This window comes from Prionailurus viverrinus, chromosome D3 (genome assembly GCF_022837055.1).
Source record: "Prionailurus viverrinus isolate Anna chromosome D3, UM_Priviv_1.0, whole genome shotgun sequence".
Classification (NCBI taxonomy): Eukaryota; Metazoa; Chordata; class Mammalia; order Carnivora; family Felidae; genus Prionailurus; species Prionailurus viverrinus.
The window spans coordinates 13885499-13904178 of NC_062572.1; the positions used below are offsets into that span (position 1 = coordinate 13885499).

General features: G+C 47.4%; 1 protein-coding gene across 2 annotated transcripts in view; it reads left to right on the top strand.

Annotated features, from left to right (window-relative positions):
* The first annotated feature begins 1764 nt into the window (after positions 1–1764).
* FBXW8 (F-box and WD repeat domain containing 8) overlaps positions 1765–18680 on the top strand; it is a 119795-nt gene continuing 102879 nt past the window's right edge. Inside the window, exons 1-2 of one of the 2 annotated variants that reach the window (XM_047828811.1) lie at positions 1765–2179; positions 16708–16812. In XM_047828811.1, coding sequence (XP_047684767.1) covers positions 1862–2179; positions 16708–16812 — 423 coding nt within the window. In that variant the 5' untranslated portion in view covers positions 1765–1861. Of the gene's footprint in view, positions 2180–10678; positions 14463–16707; positions 16813–18680 lie in introns of those variants that run through there. The other variant, XM_047828812.1, reaches the window with a different exon arrangement.

Below are 18680 nucleotides of genomic sequence, written 5' to 3' on the forward strand. Positions count from 1 at the left end.
TGCATTATTTATAGAGCAGCTACTATGTCCCAGGCATAGTTTTGAGTGCTGAAGACTTAGCAGTGAACGAAGATCTCTGCTCTCGCGGAGCTGACATTCTAGTTAGAATCTTTCTTACATCCTAATGGGGCAAAATTTATTTAATCAATGGCCTCTTGTCAGTTACTTCGATTGCTTCTGATTTTCAGTATTAGAAAACAATGCTTCGGTGTACATCCTTGAAGGTATTCTTTGAATTCATCCTCCATTTTCTTCTCTTAGGATAAACTCGTAGAAATGAAGTTGCTGGAAGAAAGCAGATGTGAGTAAATGAGGTGCTGGGATTCCCACCTAGATGTCTGTCTGATTCTGGAGCTCAGGCTGTTGATAACCATGCTGTTAATTTCCCTGCATTGAAAAATCATGGTAATGAAAGTAGCCAATGGTTCCTAGCTGGCTTATGATTTAAAGAGGTGAGGTCTGGAGTTAAAATACATATATATATATATATATATATATATATATTTTTTTTTTTTTTTTAATATGTATAATCAGAATCCTTGGTCTGCACATCACCAGCTGTGTGATTTTTTTTTTTCTTTTTTTCTTTTTTGGCTCTGTTTCTTCATCTGTAAAGCCAGGACAATAGTTCTCATCCAAAGGGGTTGTTAGTAAATATTCATTGAATGCCTACTAATCTCCAGACTCCAAGCTAAGAATGGGCAGTCCAGTAGGAAAGGGAAATATTATAATTACACGGGGGCGCCTGGGTGGCTCAGTGGTTCGGGTGCCCACTTGATTTCTGCTCAGGTCCTCATCGCAGGGTTAGTGGGATGGTGCCCCGCCTCAGGCTCTAAGCGCTGACAGCTGGGAGCCTGCATGAGATTCTCTCCCTCTCGCCTTGTCCCCCCCCCCCCCCCCCGTGCGTGAGTGTGCGTGAGTGTGCGTGCTCTCGTTCTCTCTCAAAATAAATATATAAACTAAAAAAAAATTTACACAAATACAAAATTACAAACTGTTCTGTGTTATGAGAAGTATGGGATGCTATGGGAATGAATAACCAGGTGACCCCATTTTGGGTGGAGGGGGACGGAGTTTAAGTCAGGTGGGAGCTGAGCTATGAAAGATGTATAGGCCTTAACTAGGTCAAGGGGGAAGCAAAATTCCCGGAGAAGGAAACAGCAGTTACAAAGCATTTGGAAGATGGAATGCGATTGTATGTGCCTTCCTTTCCTATCTCCCTTGTAGTTCCTTCCGGAAATGTCTCTTAGATCTTCCCAGGGCTGGTTTCTCTTCTCATTTAGCTCTTTGTGCAGATGACATCTCTGAGATGCCCTCCCTGAACATCCCTGTAAAGTCAACCGCCCCCATCCCCACCCTGTGCCTCATTTTTCCTTTATTTCCTTACCAGTTACCACTGATTCAAACCTTCCTGTTCATTTGTGGAAGGTCTCCTCCCCCCTCTTACCCCCCCCCCCCAACTTGAAACCCCAAGAGGGGAGGGATATTGCGGGGTTTTAGGATTTAAATGCCGAATCCTCAGCTCCTGGCATCTAGTAGTTGCTCAATTGGATGTTCGATGAATGAAGAAACGGTGCTTGGGGTCAAGTCCGTGCTTGACGAAGGCGCCAGGCGGGAAGCGGAGAGGCTGGGCGCCCGGGTCCGGCCTCTGGGCTCGGCCTGGGGCAGCGCGAGCCACCTCCGCCCACCTCCGCCGGGGACCGTTCGAGGGGCGCGCCGGGGGCGGGGCCACCCACCCGGAACTCGGGTGCGGCGGCGGCGCGGGTTTCCGGCCGCGGCGGACACTTCCCGCGGAGGGACTGTCCCGTGGCAGCCGGCGGGCCGAGAGCGACGCGGAGGGCGGGGAGCGGCGGCGGCGGCGATGGACGACCACAGCCTGGACGAGTTCCGCCGGCGCTGGCAGGAGGAGCTGGCGCAGGCCCAGGCGCTCAGGAAGCGGCGGCGGCCCGAGACTGCAGAGCGGCGGCCGCGGCGGCCCGAAGTGGCTCTGGGGCGCGGCGAGCAGGCCTCGGGGTACCTGGCGCTGGCCCAGGGCCTCCTGGAGGGCGCGGGGCGGCCCCCGGCTCCGCGGGCGACCCGGGCCGAGAGGCAGGACGCGGCGAGCCGCTCCCGCTCCCCTCCGGCCCGCGAGGCCGCGGGGGGCGGGGAGCAGCTGGTGGACCAGCTCATCCGAGACCTGGTGAGTGGCTTCAGCCTCCTGCCGAGGTCCGGGCCTGCCCCGGCCACACACCCCCGCAACGAAACGGAAAGTAACTGTGCCACCCGGGGTCTGTGCATGCATAGAGTATCTCTGGAAGTGGTAGTTTCCACCCTGGGTGACCTTGTTTTTTTCCCATCTCGGTAGTAGTGTCTGCAGACCTTTTTTTGGATACCACTACTGGGTTGGGGGCGTTGCTATCATAAATCTAATGGGTAGAAGTCAGGGATACTCCCGAACATCCTGCCGTGTATAGACAGCGCCCAGAAGAAAACGATCCAGCCCACAGTGTCAGTATCAGCTGGCGAACTCCTGCTCTTCAAGAACTCCTGTAACTTAACAAGGGTTGCCTTTAGGGAGGCAAGAGGTCTCAGGACGGTTAGGAAGCAATTGTTTTTATTCTGTAGAATATTCGTATTACTCATTTTTTCCCAATTGCACATGTATTCATAAAGCAGGAAAGGAAAAATCCTTTGGGCACCACCATTGGCATGGAGGTTCTTTCTCGTTTTGTGCACATGGATCCTTTCGGAGGATCTGCAGAGAAGCTGGGGACCCTCTCTCCCCTAAAGAAGGGCCCCTTTACGAAGTTGGCATGGTCAGGATCACCTGAAACACATCCATGGTTAAAGGTTACGGCAATACAGCAGGTTTTAGTGGTTCAACTTAAATTAGGCTTAAGCCTTCTACAGCCTCCCAGTTTAGAGTAATTGTGTAATTGGCAAAAGCTGTTTTGAGAAAAAATGGTTTATTTAACAGTTCTGTTCAAATAACATTAATAGCTATTGGGGTTTTCACCAAGTTTCTGGTCCTGTGCTCTGCCTGTCTCTAAGTTGAGAGAAGCTGTGTGTGTGTGTGTGTGTGTGTGTGTGTGTGTGTGTGTGTGTGTGTGTGGTATGTGAGTTACAAGCTCTCCTTTAATGTGAACAATTCTCGTATATATGAAAATTCTTGCTGGCGTCACTTCTGCTTCTATAAGAAGTGGGTCATCACTAAGGAAGTCTGGCAGATGTAAAAATAATCTTTGAATGCCTTGGTAAGGTGGTTTAGTACCAGATAAGTTGGTCAGGCCAGTCCAGATCTATGCAGAATTAATTCCCTGGGAAATAGATTTGTAGACTAAGGCAAGACCAGCTCATGGAGGTAGAGAGAAACAGGAAAGTGGATTGTTAGGACCGAGGCACGGTTGGGGGCCTGCCAGTTAAAATCCAACCTACTGAATGTGGCAGTGTCTTCAGGCTTCATAAGAATCCTGGGAAGTACCTGTTGTTAGTCTCCTTTTATGAATGAGGATGTTCAAAAACGTTTTGTGTAACTGTTCCAGGGATACCTGGATGATAAGTTCTGGGGATTAAATTTGGATCCAGGTCTCTTGGACTCTAAATTTCACCAGCTAGGAGTTTTGCAAACCTGACTGAGTGTAGGAATCCCCTTTGCTTTATTAAAAGACAGGTTCTGGTCTGTACCTAGACCTGCCTAATCAATATCCAGAGGAGGCTTCTAGAAATGTGATGTTTGAGATGGTCAGGCAATTTTGAGACCTTGTTCTCTGCTGCACAGTTTCTTTTGGTTTAATGTCTTGACTCTTAAAGGCTTTCTAGCCCTAATACCTCTGAGGGATAGGCATTGATACCAAAAATAGTGGAGCCCTAAATGAAGTGTTCTAGAAATGGAGGGGGCCTGCCTACTGTAGGATCCCAGGGGCGTACTGGTATCAGAGTTTATTTAAAAAAAAAAAACCTTCCCTGGAATGCATGTCCATGATCTCCTCTGTCGCCAGAATCCCCACATCAGGTACTGCTGGGCTCTACATCCTACGAACATGCAACCTTCAGGGTGCTTTTTTTTTTTTAAGTACTTTAAAATACTATAAATAAAATTACAGCTGTAAATAAAATTACTCGCTTTCTCCTTGGTACTGCTTTAAGGGTTTAAAGACCTTCTTCAGTTCTCCCAACAACCCTCTTCCATGGCTATTATTAGCCCCATTTGACAGATGAGCATTAAGAAAGTAATTGATTTTTCAGGGGCAGTCAACCCACTCGGTATCTTAATGTGAGAAATGATGGTAACCTTTATAGAAAAGGCTTCGATTCCTAGATCAGTGGTTGTAAGCCCCAAAGCCCGGAGGTCAAGCAGATAATGCAAAGGAGTGAGGTAGCCTAGGTATGGCTTGTTCCCTCCTTTTTCCTAGTTCATCAGGTGTCTTGTTAGGTATCTTTTCCATGTTCCAATCATACACCTGTAATGCTTCGATTCATGATGGCTAGCTTTTTTTTTCTTTTTCTTTAATTTATTTACTCTGTATACCCAACTTGGGGCTCAAACTCACAACCCCAAGACCAAGAGTCACATGTTCCACCAATTGAGCCAGCCAGACATCCCATGATGGCTATCATTCTTTTTGTCACATTAAATATTAAACATGACCGTGTAGAAATGACTTTTTTTAATTTTTTTTTTCAACGTTTATTTATTTTTGGGACAGAGAGAGACAGAGCATGAACGGGGGAGGGGCAGAGAGAGAGGGAGACACAGAATTGGAAACAGGCTCAAGGCTCTGAGCCATCAGCCCAGAGCCCAACGCGGGGCTCGAACTCACGGACCGCGAGATCGTGACCTGGCTGAAGTCGGACGCTTAACCGAGTGCGCCACCCAGGCGCCCCTAGAAATGACTTTCATGATATCCCTAAAAAATACTTAAATGTTTTTTCAAAGCCTCGTCCTCGTCTCGGTCTTGTTTTTCTCCTTTTGAAAGTTTTTTCAGGGGCGCCTAGGTGACTCAGTTGGTTAAGCATTTGACATCTCAATCTCACGACTGACTCATCATAGCCGTGAGGTCGTGCCCAGCATCGTGCTCTGTGCTGACAGTGCGGAGCCTGCTTGGGATCCTCTCTCCTCTTTCTGTTTCTGCCCCTCCCCTCCTCATCATACGTGCTCTCTCTCTAAATCATTAAATGTTTTTTCTTTAAATCATACCCTGCATAAAATCATAGATGTACAAGTTGGTGAGTTACCACGGGCGTACACATCCATGTAAACAGCACCCAGATTTCAGAACAGCATTATCAGCTCGTCAGAACCCCCAACGTATTCTCTTCTTTCACTCTCACCTGACTTCTAACACTTTATTTTAATTTTGTCTGTTTTTGAACTATAAGTAGAATCCTGCAGCACGTGCTCTCTCTCTTGTGTCTGGTTCTAGCACGTAGCATCCTGTGTGAGATTCATCCCTATGAACATGTCCTGTTTTATTCTGTTGATGGGCATTCTTGATAAGTAGTTCAACAGCCAGTTTGGGACTGTTGGGAGTAGTGCTGTGAATGCTTTGCATATCTTTTGGAATGTGTGTACCCATTTTTCTTGGGTACACACCTAATCGTGGAATTGCTGGGTCATAGGTATGCAGATGTGCAGCCTTAGTAGCCACTGGCAGACAGTTTTCCAAGGTAGTTACAGTCGTTTTCCTACCTGATAATAAGCGTGTAGATTATGGTATTTCACTTTTTTCTTTGCCATAAATATAACCGCATCTAACTGAGATGATGTATGGCAACCGAACTTGACCTCCACGTGATGCGGATGAGAAAGTGACAATTTGGGGAATACACACTGTAGCTGGGCTAAAGGTGGGAGCCACTGCCCATGTCAACTGGTTGTTTCCTTGTGGGAATGTGGTCCCAGTGTGGACGCCTTCAGACTTTTGTCATTGGGAATGTTTATTTTTATGTGGACTCTGTCCGTTTTTGCAACACAACAAACACCCAAGACTTTGGCCTAAAACACCGGTATTTAGCTCGGGGCACCTGGGTGGCTCAGTCGGGTGAGTGTGCAACTCTTGATTTTGACTCGGGTCATGGACTCACGGTTTGTGAGAGTGAGCCCCGTATCTGACTCTGTGCTAACAGTGCAAAGCCTGCTTGGAATTCTCTCTCTCTCTCTCTCTCCTCCTCCTCCTCCTCCTCCTCCTCCTCCTCCTCCCCCCCCCCTCCTCCTCCTCCCCTGCTTCCTCTCTATCTCTCTCTCAAAAAATAAATAAAAATTTAAAAAAATCACAGAGTTAGCTCACCATTTTGCAAAGTGGCAATTTGGGCCGGGCATCGGTGGGTTCACTCAGATGTTTAAGGTTAGCTGCTGGTTAGCCAGGTAGCTTCGCTTTGGGGGGCTGGCTAGTTGTTGAGTACGTGCGCATTCGTTATAGGTCTCATCATCCAACAGGTGAGCCCTGGGTGGGCCTTCTCAGAGTTCTTAGAGCAAGAGGAGGGCTCGTTGTAATGCCCAAGTGCCTTCAAAGTCTCTGGCCAGGTAATCCTTGTTATTGTCACGTTGGCCAGAGCAAGCCGTATGGCCAAGTCTGGAGTTCACGTGGAGTCACCCGGTGCCTGGATACAGGGAGGAATGAACAAAGCAGAGGCCACTAATGCCCTCTATCACTCAAATTCTTCCTGTTTGTAATTGTTGGTAAGGAATACAAAAAAATTTTAAGTACTAACACTGTGGGTTAAATGAAACCTGTGGGCCAGGTCTGCCTTGGGTTAGGAGTTTGTGATCTTTGCCTTTATTTTCCAAAGAATCCTTATTTGATCCATGCCTGACTCCTGAAAAGGAAGATTTAGTTCCGTTTGAGACGCCACAGAAACTGACAGGTTGATCCAGTTGACGTGAGAGATAAGGAAAAATTCGGTGCCACCTCCTCACACCCCCTCTCGAGGGGCACTGCCCCGCCACCTTTGGTGCGCTCTGTCGTGCCAGCCCACCCTGCCGTACCTCACCTGACGCAGCCTCTTTCACTTCAGAGTTCTCAGTATCCTCACTGGAGTGAGAGCCAGCTAGTAAGTTAGCAGTCGGGAGTCTTTGCCTTCGGAGGAATTAGGCAAACAGCACTGCCTGACGGTGTCGGGCTGGGTGTCGGCCAGACCTTCGACGGACAAGCACAGCTGAGCTAAAAAGTGGGAAGTGCGTTCTCTTGAGCCGCATCTTCGCTTCTGAGGCTTTAAGTAACGGCCCTGAGAAGCCATGTGCTTTTAGGTGATGAATGGGAACATCTGGACTGTCTTTTTAGTATAGGGTTTTTTAACTGGTGAAAGAAATGCTACGGCCCTGGACAGAATTTCAGAGGCAGTAGGCACCCTTTTTTTCTTCCATTTCTCTCTCCGTTACCTCCAACTTCTCCATGGTCATGGGGCACTTGAGCAAAACTGCAAGTATGCTTCTTTCTTGGAATCTGTGATGTCCAGTTGATTGGTCCTGTTTCTGTTCAGGTGATACGTCCAGCTTGGAGCCACAAGAAATCAGCGCCAAACTCAAAGTGGCTTCAGAAACCCAAACTGGAATCTCTTGACTCAAATAACTGAAAATTCCAGGTGGTGGTGCTTGGTCTGGGTGCTTAGATAATGCACCTGGAAATCTCTGCGGTCCTGCTTTCCTTTTTTGTTTGTTTGTTTGTTTAGTTATTTAGAGAGAAAGAGTGCGTGAGTGTGGGAGAGGGGCAGAAAGGGAGGGAGAGAGAGAATCCCAAGCAGACTCCACCCTGAGCGTGGAGCCCTCCACAGGGCTCCATCTCACAACTGTGAGATCATGACCTGAGCTGAAATCAAGAGCCATACACTTAACTGACTGAGTCACCCAGGCGCCCCCTCTTTTTGTCTCTATTCACAGGAAGATTCTCCCCTCCTGGAAATAAAATGACTACCAGCAGCTCCAGTCTTACCTTCTGTTTGCTTCTAACAGGAGAAAGGGAGCATCTGTTTTCTGCAGAAGTTACGAACTTAAATTCCCATTGGTCTAGACTGGATCATGTGTTCATCCTCAGGCCGGTCACGGGCTCAAGTTGGCCAGGCTTGTGTCCACTGCCCACTCCTGATGATCAGGGCAGAGGGGTCAGCCTCACTGAACCATGTAGTCCGAGTGTGGCCGTCAGGTGGTTTCCTAAGAGAAGAGGGAGTGAATATTGGGCAGGAAACAGCAGAGACAACAGATATTCATCTTAGGTGGGGTTTGGAACAGCCCTAACTATGAGAATGTTTGTGTTTTCTAATCGCCAAACGTATTTATTGATCACCTGGGGGCTGGGGAATCAATAGTAAACAGAATGGACACAGTCTCTGACCCGAGAAGCCCGTAGTCTTGCTTCTTTTAACTGAAAGCATGGCATTAATGAAAGCTATAAGCCTGGTTATGGGTCTAGGCTCCGGAGTCAGGCGGACCCAAGTTCAAATTCAGACTCTGCTAACTGCCTCTTTGGTGTTGGACAGGTTAACTTACCCTACCTTACTTATCAAATGAGGATGACGCTAATGCCTGTCTTATGAAGAGACTGTGAAACAAAACCTGGAATGTTCTAGCACAAAGCCTGGCATGCAGTGAGCAGCCAACAAATTCAAGCTGGTCCTGTTATTTAAAAAAAATTTTTTAATGTTTATTTTTGAGAGAGAGAGCATGAGCAGGGGAGGGGCAGAGAGAGAGGAAGACACAGTGTCTGAGGCAGGTTCCAGGCTCTGAGATGTCAGCACAGAGCCCCATGCAGGGCTCGAACTCACAAACCGCGAGATCATGACCTGAGCCAAAGTTGGACACTTAACCGACTTTGAGCCACCCAGGCACCCCAAAGCTGGTCCTATTAGTATCATTACTATTGCAGGAGAGTTCACTCTGCTCACTTCCTCTTTGCTAAGACTTCTCACCGATCAGCCTCTGCCGCCCTCCTCCTTGGATTGGGAGTCCCTGGAGGGCAGGGCCTCCTGTCTTACTCCTGTCCCCTCACCTCTAGTACTCCGTGCAGTAGGGGCCCCAACTACATTTGTTGCATTGAAATAACATGGGCAGAATTCCTGCTCCCAACAGCGGTGTTACAGAGAGGCTCTAGGGTTGTTAGAACCCCTGGGAACGTTCAAACGTTCTTCAAGTTAAGATTGGGGTTTTCAGGCTTGATAAAGTTTTAATAGTGCTGGCTGATCTGTATTGTTCACTATGTCAGTATTTGGTTTGTCAGAACCTCCAGCTCTGCTGTCAGCAAGATCAGTTTGATGGCTTAGCTTCCTTCTGCTTTTAAGTTAGCAATGAGTGAGGAAAGTTGCTAATCTGCACTGAGGGAAACAATCGGATGTAAACTCCTGACATGGCTTAGCTGGGACAGCTTCCCTTCCTCTTTGCTGCCTTCTGTCTTCTCTTTAATGTTCACCTTGGGTTCTGTCTCTTGTGTTAACTCTTCTCTGATCTCTCCAGCCCAGATTTCTCTTCCTTCTTCGTTCCCTCAATGGGAAAGTTCTTACTATCCATGCGATTCATTTTTTTTTCCTGTTATGGATTAGGAGGTCTCTGCTTGGGTACCCTTTGAAATGGCCTCTGTGTATACCAGAACAACTTGTAACGCAGGCCATCTCTTCATTGGAAGATTCTGCTGGTGGAAGCAGCTTGGGCTTTATTCATTCATTCCACAAATATTTATTAAGTGGCTTCTTAGTACCAGGCACTGTTCTAGGCATGGAAGATACAGCCACGAACAAGACCGAAAAGATCCATACCCTTATACAACTTACGTCCTGGAGGGAGGTAGACAATGAACAAATAATTGTCAAATAATGGTCTGGAGAAAAATTAAACAAGTAGGAGGAATCGAGTGTGTAAGTTTCGGGAGAGAGGCTATAATTTTAAATAGCACTGTTCAAGAAGGCCTTCCTGAAGACTCACACTTTGTGGAAGGAGATGAGGAAGCAAGCGTGAAGAGATCTGGGGGGGGGGGGGAATCTCGGCAGAGAACAGCAAATGTGGAGGTTTTGTGGTGGCCAAGGTCGGCTGGCCTTGTGGCCTGTGTGACCTATGGAATTTAAAATTCTTAATCTTTTTTGGGGCACTTGGGTGGCTCAGTTGGTTAAGTGTCTGACTTTGGCTGAGGTCATGATCTCCTGGTTCATGAGTTTGAGCCCCGCATCGGACTCTCTTTTGTCAACATAGAGCCAGCTTCGGATCTTCTGTCTTCATCTCCCTCTCTCTCTGTCTCTCTGTCTCTCTCCCTCTGCCCTTCCCCAGCTCATTCTCTCTCTCTCTCTAAATAAACTTTAAGGATGTTATTTTTTATTTTTTTAATCCTTTTCCAACAAGGGCCTCCCCTGTTTTGTTTTACGTGGGTCTCCACAGATTATATAGCCAATTCTGATGGTAGGAACGTCCTTGGAGTGGTTAGGACACTTGACATGAAACTATTTGCTCTTCTCACAAATGAATCCATGGGCACACTGGTCCAAGTTTCTGACTAGGGAGCTGCCCCGTCACCTGTCTTACCTCCTTTCTGGGTCCTTAAGCTCCGATCCCGGTTTATTTAAAATTTTTTTAATTCGTATTTACTTTAAGAGAGTGAGAGTGAGCAGGGGAGGTGCAGAGAGGGCGAGAGGGCGAGAGAGCGAGAGAGCGAGAATCCCAAACAGGCTCCATGCCCAGCATGCAGGGCCCGCTGCGATGCTCAAATTCACAAACTGTTGAGATCATGACCTGAGCCGAGATCTAGAGTCGGATGCTTAACCGACTGAGCCACCCAGGCGCCCCAGATCCCAGTTTAAACTGCGACTTTGAAGGCAGAGCTCCCGCCTCTCTTGCCTCCCACCGGCTTCTTTTGCTGCCACGCCAAGCGCTCGCTCCCGGTCCTTCAGATTGGCATTTTCTGCCTCCGTCCCTTGCCAGAGTGCCCAGCCGAATCCTACCAGTAGGTGGTGAATGAGAATTGTCCTTGAAGTTGGAAAGCCTGTTTAAAAAAAAAAAAAGTCCCTCGGACCTTAGTCGTGTGTCGGCTGTGTGCAAGGCAGCGTGCCGCTTAGACCGTGCAGTGTTACGTTTCTGTCGCCACGCATGCAGTCGACAGAAACCTAAACATTTTTTGCCCTTTCTCCTCAAGAGGCACGGGGATTAGGTTAAATGTGAAGAGATAACTTGGCTTTTTGTGGACTGTTCTGGAGCTTAACCACTCCTTGCCCGGCTTCTTTGGAGAAATGCTTCTCAAGTTCTAAATAGCTGACTTCCTAATGAACTTTGGAATACCTTCGGGGACCGTTTATGTTGCCTTTCGTAGTCGCCTGTTTTGATGCTGTTCCATGGGACGATGACTTCTCTCTCTCAAAGATTTGAGCCGTATGAGTGTAGACATCCTTTCTTAACACATTTGCCACCAGCACCTGGGATGGCCCTGATTCCAGATAGTGTTTTGAACACCGAGCACCTTGTTTCAAAAGTGTGTTGCTTTGCTGTGTCTGTGAAAATACCACAAACTTATTGTAAAAATACTTGGGGATTTCAGAAGAAGAAGAAAACAAATCCTGTAATGCCGTTGCTCAAAGGCGACTACTGCTGCTAACATTTATTTGGTGTACTTTGGGCATTTTTTTTTTTTTTTTTGGTACGAATAAGAATTTGTATTTCAAGACCACTGTGGGATTGTGAACAAATGCCTATTTATCTGGACGGCGTTTCAGACCCTGTTTCTTTTTTTGGAAGAAGACCCGGGTGAACCCAGCACTCCTCTGTTCTGGTTGGGATTGTGTGGTCCTGCCGTACTCCACGTTTGCAGGAGGCAGAGAATGGAGAGAAATTCCTTTAGAAAAGTGTCCTGTCAGCCACAGATGGAGCAGAAATACTACTATGTCTGTTGTGTGTCTGAGGTGTTCTTCTCTGTTCCTTTGGACACCACCTAGAGAGATCTGGAGTGTTCTGTTTGCCCTGGAGATGTCCACTGGGGACAAACGTGGAGTCCGTTTCTTCACTTCTCACTGATTTTGGCTCTTAATAATTACCCCTTCTTCTTCTAAACCAGAGAAGACAGATTAAATTTCTAACAGTAAGGCACAAAACCAATCCATTTACAGAATTAGTCTTACATTAGCACATAGGAGTACAAATCAGCCTCCCCTGGGATGGATCTGTTTGCAATTTCTTTTAGCATTTTTGGAGGAAGTCCAGTAGACTTTGGGAAAATCTACTGTTCACTGACTTTGAATTAACAAAGTAACATGAGCCCTTTGTGGGGTTTGTGTGGGTTTTCTTTTCTTTTCTTTTTCTTTTTCTTTTTCTTTTTTTTTTTTTGCTTGAGTGGAAAAGGATTGTTTTTAATCCACCTATGATTTAGGGTTGTGGTTTTCAACTTCTAGTGTGCATGAGGATCCCTGAGGAAGAGCTACTCGAGCCTCACCCCTGGAAATTTGGAGTAATAGGCAATTTGGGGCATTTTTTTTTTTAACTCTACAGATGGTCTTGATATGTAATACAGGACAAGAGTCACCTTAGTGGTAAAGAATCAATATTTGAGCCATAAAGAGTTAAAAGCCCAGTTGTGTTTTATCCACATGATGTTTTTCCTCAAATTCGAAACCATGTTAATACATCAATATATTAGTTTTCTGTAGCATTATTGGCCATTGTCATGTTGCTTGGGCTATAAAATTAATGGGAAGTGATTCTCTCTAAACATTGTAGTCCTGTGGCCCTTTTTGTAATGTGACCAGTTTTCCACGTTAATATTTCTTCATTCTTGGGATATCTCTGTTTCTGAAATGTCAACTTGTCCCTTTCCATGTTTGAAAGTTCATATAGATACAAAATTGGTTCATGTGGCCTATAACTTTTCAGATGGCTGTGTGTTTCAGAAAGGCCTAGGTGGAAATCTCCTAGCATCCTTTATATTATAAGGTATTTCTCTGCATACTGGTAGCAAATGGTGTTTTTTTACTTCTGTTTCTAAACTGTGGGAAGTGCCAGATGGGAGTGCTTAAGTCCTGGTAGGTTGTGTGTAGTTAGTGGGCTAGTACCTCTGTCCAGGATGTGGCTCCACATCCTTGTCAAATCCTGGATTCCTAGAAGAGAATTGCATTTTCAACCACAGGGTCAAACATGCTTCTAACTCTCAATCTTTGGTAAGGTGTTTCCCAAGTGATGGGTTACTAATAACAAAGCGACAGTTATGAGTGACTTATTTAACCTTGAATCCACTCTGGATTGTTTTGTCTTTTGGGTGTCATAATGTCCCTATAACTTCATTCCACTTCCTCGAGTGGAGGAAAGGGAAGTGGGTTAGCTAGGCTCCTGTCTCCACAGTTGTGCAGCAGAGCCTTTGGGAATGTGCTCAGTACAGGACTGTCCTGGATCACATCTGCTGCTTTGGGAAAACAGGTTGGATTTTTCGCGAAACAGATTCTGGGTTGGAGATCTGCGGGCAGGCAGTTGAGCAGGTTGGCCTTTCCCAGAAGTCCCGAACTGAGGCAAGGGGGCCAAGCATTTGTCCCTAGGTATTGACTGGTCACTGGATGTGGGCTCCAGGAGGGGATGTAGCCTTGGACAAGACAGCTTGTTTGACCAAGGGCGGTGCCTAGGAAGGGACTCTGCTGTCAGGCTGAGCCAGTGAGCCATGAGCAGGAAGCATTGTGCCCATCTGGGGGAATGGGTGTTAGGGACCCACAGGTAGAGTCTGAGTGACCCCTGCAGCATCCACTACACGGACTGGTGATAAAAATATCTTGCCAAAAAGATTCCAAGTGTGCAGCCTGAAACTTCAGCCTTCGATCTCCTGACCTTGTGGGTCTCCGTAGGTCTTGAGAGGTGGACCTTCCTTTAGCACATCGGTTTCTTTCCTTCCCTGCCATTCCCCAACCAGTGGTAGCAACAGGGAGGGTTGTTCACATGAGTCTGGAATCTGATCTGTTGAGGGTTGACAGTCATTTTGGAGTTTAGACGTTGTAATTCTCGGGGCACAGTGATTTTTAAGAAGTGTGGCTTTGTAATGTTTGTGTTTACATAATTATAATTCATTGCTGTGAAGTTCACTTCTCAAGACGCATCATCACTGGTACATTAACAGTGAGACCAGCATGGCATCTCAGCTAATTTGTTGGCGTGAGGGACATTACACCCCTGACTGGTCATCTGCTCTCGCTGGTGGCTACACTGTTGTCTTCCACTGTGCACTAAAGCAAATCCTTCTTTGGTTATTACTGTGGTGTAACCTTTTAAAATTGGTGATTCTCTTGGAAAGTTTCTCTGGAAAAAGACCTGTTGTATGGACACTCCCATCGTTCAGACTCCCGAATACTTCATGTCCACGTGCCTTCCCCTCTCCACTGTTGCCAGCTGTCCTTTGCTTCTGGTAGGACAGGGGAAGACCGCTTTTCTGTGTAAACAGCACGTAGAGGAGCCCCATGGAATGTGGACCTAATCGGCCAATACTTGTTGAAGGGGAAGAAGAGAGCTGGGCTGCCACTCCAGGAAGGAAGATGGCAGTATTAATCAGGTATTGTATGCTTTGCCCTGGTACTTGGCCCGCCCACACCCTTCCTGTGTACTGTTTCGCTTTATTCTTGTAACTCTCCCAAGTAGGTACATTCTCCTTTAGAGATGAAGCCGAGGCTCGGATGTATTTAGCGTAGTCACGTGGTTACTCAGCTGGCAGAACAAAGGTTATCAGTTTGAATCTTGGTCCTGAACCTCCATCCCAGAGGTCACCGTGGTTGGGATCAAGGAGGAAGGCGGCAGGGCAGAGGCGCCGTTCTCCCGGAGGAGGGAGGATTGGCCATCTCAGTGAGCAGAAGAGGGGGAAGCCTCCTGCCACCAGAAGTGTGATTTTCTGTCCTAGGATAACTAAAAACAAAGGCGATTTGTCCTGCTTCATTACAGTAGTGTCACATCCAGAAAGCAGTTGATAGTCCCGAAGGGGGGACCGATGGAAGAAAGTGATGCCTGGCATCTCTAACTGTGAAAAGCTCAACAGGAGTTCACTTTGCACGAGTGCAGGCTTGTGTTGGCCTTCCTCCCTCTCGTATGAGGTTAAGGAAGGATAAGCATTTTTCCCTTGTTTCTCTACCAAGGAGGTAAAGTAGGCTCCTTCACCTTACCATGGCCCAGTAATCCAAGAGAAAGCAGAGGGAACTCCAGGGTCACAAATGACAGGCTGGCTCGTGTGTGGCTTTGCTCAGCTGGCAGTGGGTGACCCCCCCCCCCCCCCGCCCCCCACCGGGTTGTGTGAAGGAGTCTCCAGTTGTATCTGGGGAAAGTGAGAGAGAGCTGCCTCTTCTCCTCACGAATGAAGCCGACTAGCTGTAAGAGGGGACCTAGCCTGACATCAGACTAATGACTTTCCGTTATGTTTTTAGGCGGGACCCCTTCGCCTGCTGATTACACTTGCAGATTTTTTCCCGTTTTGTTTTTCCGTCTCCCCCTGTATGGCCAGCATCTCTCTGCCGGTTTCACACTCTGCCCTGTCTTTGCCCCCAGAGAACTGTCAGCTCTTGCTCTGTTCCCTCCAGAGCTCCTTTTTGGCCCTCGTATTCAGCCTTGCACTGTTGTTGCAAAGTCAACACATTTCCTTCTTAGGCCCTCACGTTATCTTTTAGCTCTGAGGCTCCTAGATGAATGGAAACATGATCCAGAAAAATCTTTACCCTGGATCTTGGTCGGGTCTAAATCAGTGCTCACGTTCCCTTAAAAATGCCGAGACGACTTTCAGCTTTCAGACTGTAGCTTGCGGTATAGGACCGTTGTGTTCGGTGAATGACGAATTCGCTGGCAACCTACAAGTCACTGATGTCAGCCAGAGCTTATTAAAAATGAATTTTATTAAGTTCCATTGAGACCAACAGCCTGCTTTCCCTAGCTTTGCAGAAATACATACAAAAGTGAACTTCAGCAGGTGGATTTGGGAACAGGCAGAGAGGAACACATACACTCTTGGCTTTCTTTGTGTTTCACCCTCCCGTTCCTTTGTGCTACCAGGATCGTCATGACAGCCTTATCTCTCAAATAAAGCCTGTTACCTCATCCCTAATTGCTTATCCAAAGGCAGGCGAGCTCTCATTTCTCCACATTAATAAATGACACCGAAGATCTGCATCGTTTGCACTGGCTCCCTCAGGTTCACCGGTGGGGGCCCCTGAGTGCATTAGGAAACCCTGTGCTTCTCCAGCGGCGGAAGGGAGGCGGTGCTCACCTCCTTCAGGAGCAGCATTTCGTTTGTGTACTTCTCGCCCCCGTTCATAGCCCTGCTCCCCTGACGGGGGCCCCTTAGTGACCTACCTCGGTCAGCGCTTCTCTGGCTGCGGGTGCTCGCTGCCCTCCGGGGGGCGGGGGTGAAGTAAGAGTTGTCCTGGGGGGACCGGTGGCCCCTCCGATTTCAAAGCTCACCTTCTTGGCTGCACACCGCTCAGCTTCCCTTAGAGGCCAAGAGCTTCCCGCAGCCTGTGCGCGGATGCCCGAGGCGTCCACCTCTCCCAGACCCCAGGTTGTCAGCTGGCGCCCTTGCTTCTCCTTTGTGAAGCCTTATGGGAAGTGGCCTTGCGGATTTTACAAGAGTGAGGAGGGTGGGCTTGTGGCCATCCGGTTGTGAGTCCGTTCTGTGACTGCCCCGTGGAGTCGTGAGAATGCGTGGCTCCCCCCGGGACGACAGCACCTCTCCCGTTCCCACTTCACGATATCTCTTGTCATCGAAAGGAGCATTTTCATTCCTCCGAATTGTAAGCTTCTTTCCCTTTTCTTCTCCTCAGAATGAGATGGATGACGTGCCCTTCTTTGACATCCAGCTGCCTTACGAGCTGGCAATCAACATATTTCAGTATCTGGACAGGAAAGACCTGGGAAGGTGTGCACAGGTAAGCAGCCACTAAACTGGTGTTCAAGGTTTACTTCCACGCGAGACAAAAGTATAGGAAGCTCCTGGGTAACAGAACGTGACTTCCCAGAACTGCAGACTGGAAAGAAGGAAGGAATCAAGTAGCCACTCTGCTTGAAGGAAAGCAACCCTGAACCTAAGGCTTATGCTCCACATCTCCAGTTGGTGTTTATCTCTTTGTGACGGTCTGCTCAAGAGCTCTGTTCCCCCGCAGTCTCCGTAGGGTTGGCCTGTGGCAGTGTGCTCGTGACCGACGACTTTGTGCTCTGCTTCTCGAGCTAGCCTGAGCTGTTCGTGTCCTCGCTGTTTTTAATGCAGAGATGCCGCCAGCCCTTGGTCAAATCAAGCCAGTCGTTAGGTTGGGAGCTGAGGGTCAGCCTGGGGACAAAACCGTGAAGTCGCGTTTTAGGCGTAGAGTCCAAATTGCCCTTTAAACACTAGAATCCCACTCAGTGATGTGCGAGGCACCTGAGAACTGACACCCGCTGAGGGAATTGCAAATCGGTGTCCCCATCTCCTGCCTTCTGGGGCATACGCCCGTGGGGTTTCACGGTGGCAGATACCGTCCGGGCCACACTTCACTGTGTACGTGAATCACAGGGGATCTTGATAAGATGCAAATTCCAACTCAGGAGGTCCGGAGTGGGACTCATCTTCTGCGTTCCGAACCGGGTAATGTCAGCGTGGCTTTGGCCACACTTGGAGAGGCAAAGGTTTATGCCATTGAATTGGGTCTCTTGTTCACCTCTTTTTGGCAAAGAGTATAATTTCTCCAAAGACAAATATATGATTGCTGACCATTTGGCTTTCATGGATAACTGTATTTCCCAGGAGAAAGAGTATCTGTTGTCCATAACTCCCAAAGAATTAATTTGCCTAATGGCTACCATTTCCTACCCCTGGATTCTAGACTGCATTTTACATACATGTCTACACCTTTAAAAGAAAGAGCTAGGTAAAATGGAGTGGTACTAAAAATCCAGGGATGCCTGGCTGGCTCAGTTGGAAGAGAATGCAACTCTTGATGTCGGGGTTGTGAGTTCAAGCCCCACGTTAGGTGTAGAGATTACTGAAATAAATAAACTTTAAAAAATGTAAAAAACAAACAAACAAAAAAAAACCCTAAAGCACCAAGAACGTGGAGTTAAAAACATTACGGCAGCTTGAGAGGTGTAAACTCTAGTGACCAGATTTAGACTCTGGAGGTTGCTACTCTGGCACTTCTGTGAAGTCACAGAAAATACAAGGCAATTTTAAAAGTTTCTGGCTTATGCTATTTTTTTATGAAGCAGTTTGCCTAATCAAAATTTTCTACCTAGATACGAATTTGAAGAAGTTTACAGTGTTCTTGACTGCCACACTATTACGTGGGGGTGTTCGCGACTATTTTTTTTTTGATGCAGAGTCTGGAATCTTTAGGAATGATGGAAGGAATTATTCCAGGGCTAAAATTCACTAAATAAAAACGGACTGAAATGTAAACCATGCTCGGAGCCTATCAGTCGCATTAAGCAAGAGTACCTATATCGTCTTCTTCTTTCCCTTGGAAATTGGATTTGTTCTATTCTAACTTTACACTTTGGCCCTGTTCCCGAGAGTTGAAAACAAGGGTGTAGCTAAATGAGTCCAACTCCTGGATTTCAGCCTGATGCTGTTAGCCGAAGTCTTGGAACAGGGTCTAATAGCTAGCTGTTTTCCACAAAGTCCGCATTAGATGATAAAATCTTCACTCTTGATAGGGAGCTGCTGTTCAAGGAATCATTTCTTTTAACATTGCTTTTTGCTCCCCCGCTTTGTAGAGGGCCATGTGGCTTTCACGTCTGCTGCTGGTTTTCTCATCCAAAGAGT